The 2736-nt window shown below is 35.7% G+C and overlaps 1 protein-coding gene across 1 annotated transcript; it reads left to right on the top strand.

Moving 5' to 3' along the window:
- Nucleotides 1-206: 206 nt before the first annotated feature.
- On the top strand, nucleotides 207-1261 carry LOC149222862 (cysteine-rich receptor-like protein kinase 43). The gene is made up of 4 exons (XM_089387698.1): nucleotides 207-351; nucleotides 481-573; nucleotides 686-874; nucleotides 1032-1261. The coding sequence occupies exons 1-4, from the start codon at nucleotides 207-209 to the stop codon at nucleotides 1259-1261; spliced, it is 657 nt and encodes a 218-aa protein (XP_089243824.1).
- Nucleotides 1262-2736: the final 1475 nt, after the last annotated feature.

Raw genomic sequence — 2736 nt, 5'->3', positions numbered from 1 at the left:
TCTTTACACACACAATGAACAACAACATTACATATTCAACAATTAAACAAAAAACATGACCATACGTTCACTTGTGCCCATACTCCCATAAAACAATAAAATTAAACTTTTACCAACATTCTACAAATGCAACGATGGTACTTCAGCATGGCGGTAAATTAATTTCTCATACGGCCTGGAGGTCCTCCCGATAATCAACAAAAAATATGTGCTCCGCTGCCATAGTCGTAGATCTGCTCCTCATTAATCAGACGGCTGCTGGCAATATCGGGCGGCCTTATTTGTTGAACGTTAAGCTTCGGGGAACGGCGGTTTTGGCAAGGACTGCTGTGGACACGCGTCAACAGGTGAGTGTGATCGGAGCCCTCGGAGGAAAAACCATCTTTGCGTGAAAAGCAGTGGGATGAACACCGAATGTTTCCTGGAAAGTACGCGGTCGCTGTTTCGCAGTTGAAATTAATATTTCAACAACACTCACAGAAGCAACGGATAATTTTCATGAAAACATGAAGCTTGGAAAAGGAGGCTTTGGCCCTGTATACAAGATATTTACCTACCCACAATTGTTTGTAAGTTTATGCTATCACTTTACATCATCTTTCAGATAGAGGAACAGGGAGAGGGGGTTTTCCATGGATTTTTGATGGATTGATTCTTCTAGGGAATTTCTAGGGAATAACGAGAGACGGAAAAGAAATAGCAGTGAAAAAGTTGTCTGTAAGGTCTGTACAGGGCAAACGAGAGTTTATGAATGAAGTGAAGCTTGTTACCCATGTTCAACACCGAAATCTGGTAAATCTTGGTGCCAAGGGACCGGAAAGGTTGCTTGTTTATGAGTATTTGCGAAAGAAGAGTCTTGACACCTTCCTGTTTGGTATGTCATTTTGGATTTTTTTCTTGTAGGAGGGAAAGATGATCGATTTTTCATAAATTAATGAGATTGATTATTTAAAAAGTTTTGAAAATTAATGAGATTGATTATTTAAAAAGTTTTGAAAATTAATATTCTTGGAATACAAATACAGATCCAGAGAAGAAGATACATCTTTACTGGAAAAAGCGTTATAATATCATAATGGGAATAACTCGTGGCCTTCTTTACCTTCACGAGGATTTACAGTTGCGAATCATCCATAGAGACAATAAAGCAAACAACATTTTGCTTGACGAGAGATTGAATCCCAGAATAGCAGACTTTGGGCTAGCAAGACTCTTTCTTGAAGACAAGACTCACATCCAAACAAGAGTTGCAGGGACATAGTGAGAATATTTCCCTCTACCCTTCTCTCTGCAATTTGTTTGAAATTAACAATCAATTAGTTAAACAGCTTAACATTTATGCAATCATGTGCCACAATCACCTCAACTTATTTGAAGAGTTTTTGATTGGAGTATGCAGTGGTTACATAGCGCCAGAGTATGCACTGCGAGGGCAACTATCTATAGTTTCGGAGTATTTGTCCTCGAGATTGTGACTGGAATAAAAACATGGGAGCCTCACTCAAAGAACTTCTGACATATCAGTTCGTGGCATATTAAACAATACCCTTAATTTGTCTACATATTGGAAAATATGTCTAAAAATCATATTATTTAACCGCTTACCAATATAAACAAAATACACTTTCCCAATTTAAAAATCCCTAATTTCACTAGATATTGTAGGTATCCATTTCTTCGTTAACATTTTTTATACCTCTTTATATTTTTTCATTAACTTTGGACTTCATTTTTTATACCTGCCAATATAAAAACCCTCTACCCCTATATATTCTTCAATATGTCATTTTTTCCTCAATAAATATCCCCCAATATGAACCCACCTCGTATGGTATTGCTCCGGGAGTGAAGCCCCGTCATATAATTTTTTCCAAAAAATGCAAAGCGACTTCAATTTATGATATCAAAATGGATAAGACTTCAATTTATGATTTTTTTGTTATGAATAACGGTGGATTGTGATAAATCGGAGTAAAGATGATTTACCTTCGATGAGATGCAAGCATGGAGATTATAGAAGCAAGGGTGTCTTCTGAATATGATTGATTCCACAGTAATGGAAACATGGCAGCAGGAGGAAGTCGTAAGATGCATTGAGGTTTCCCTTCTATGCACGCAAGCTGATTCAGGCATCCGTCCAACTATGTCTAATGTTATCTTAATGATCTCCAGCTCTCCTGTAACATTACTAAATCCAAGACAGCCAGAATAACGTCATTACTAAATTAGAGGCTAGATAGGTCCCTTAAGGGTTGATTGTAAATTATTTTATTGGATGTTGGTTAATTAATAATTCATGGTGTATGGTGTCCGCGGACAAGGGGAATTCGATTTTCTAGTGGTTAGCGTCTCCAGCGAAAATGTCCAATGTGTGCACATCAGTGGTGATGAAACAACAGTGATTTTATGGTAATTTGTTTCAAAAAATTGGAGAATAAATTGTTTGTATAACTTTTCATATTTTGTCGTAACGGTTTTGATTTTATTTATTTTATAAATCTTTACAAGTGTCTTGTAAAAAAACTTGTAAAATAATTTAGAAATTCTGGCTAGATTATGAAAAATTCTGGTAAATGTTTTTGAAAATTTTGGTTATAGCTGTCAAACTTCAGGATTTTGGGTGCTCAAGGGTTTTTGATGGTACTAAATCTATTTCTACCATAAAAAAAATGATTCAAACACTCCAACTTTTAATCGTATTCATTTTATTAAATTATTGTATATTTAATTAGTTTA

This window comes from Pinus tabuliformis, chromosome Q (genome assembly GCF_031772625.1).
Source record: "Pinus tabuliformis cultivar Carrire ecotype Pingquan chromosome Q, CPIR1, whole genome shotgun sequence".
In the NCBI taxonomy this organism is placed as follows: domain Eukaryota; kingdom Viridiplantae; phylum Streptophyta; class Pinopsida; order Pinales; family Pinaceae; genus Pinus; species Pinus tabuliformis.
The sequence above is the reverse complement of the archived record's forward strand: the minus strand, read 5'-3'. Positions and strand labels throughout refer to the sequence as shown.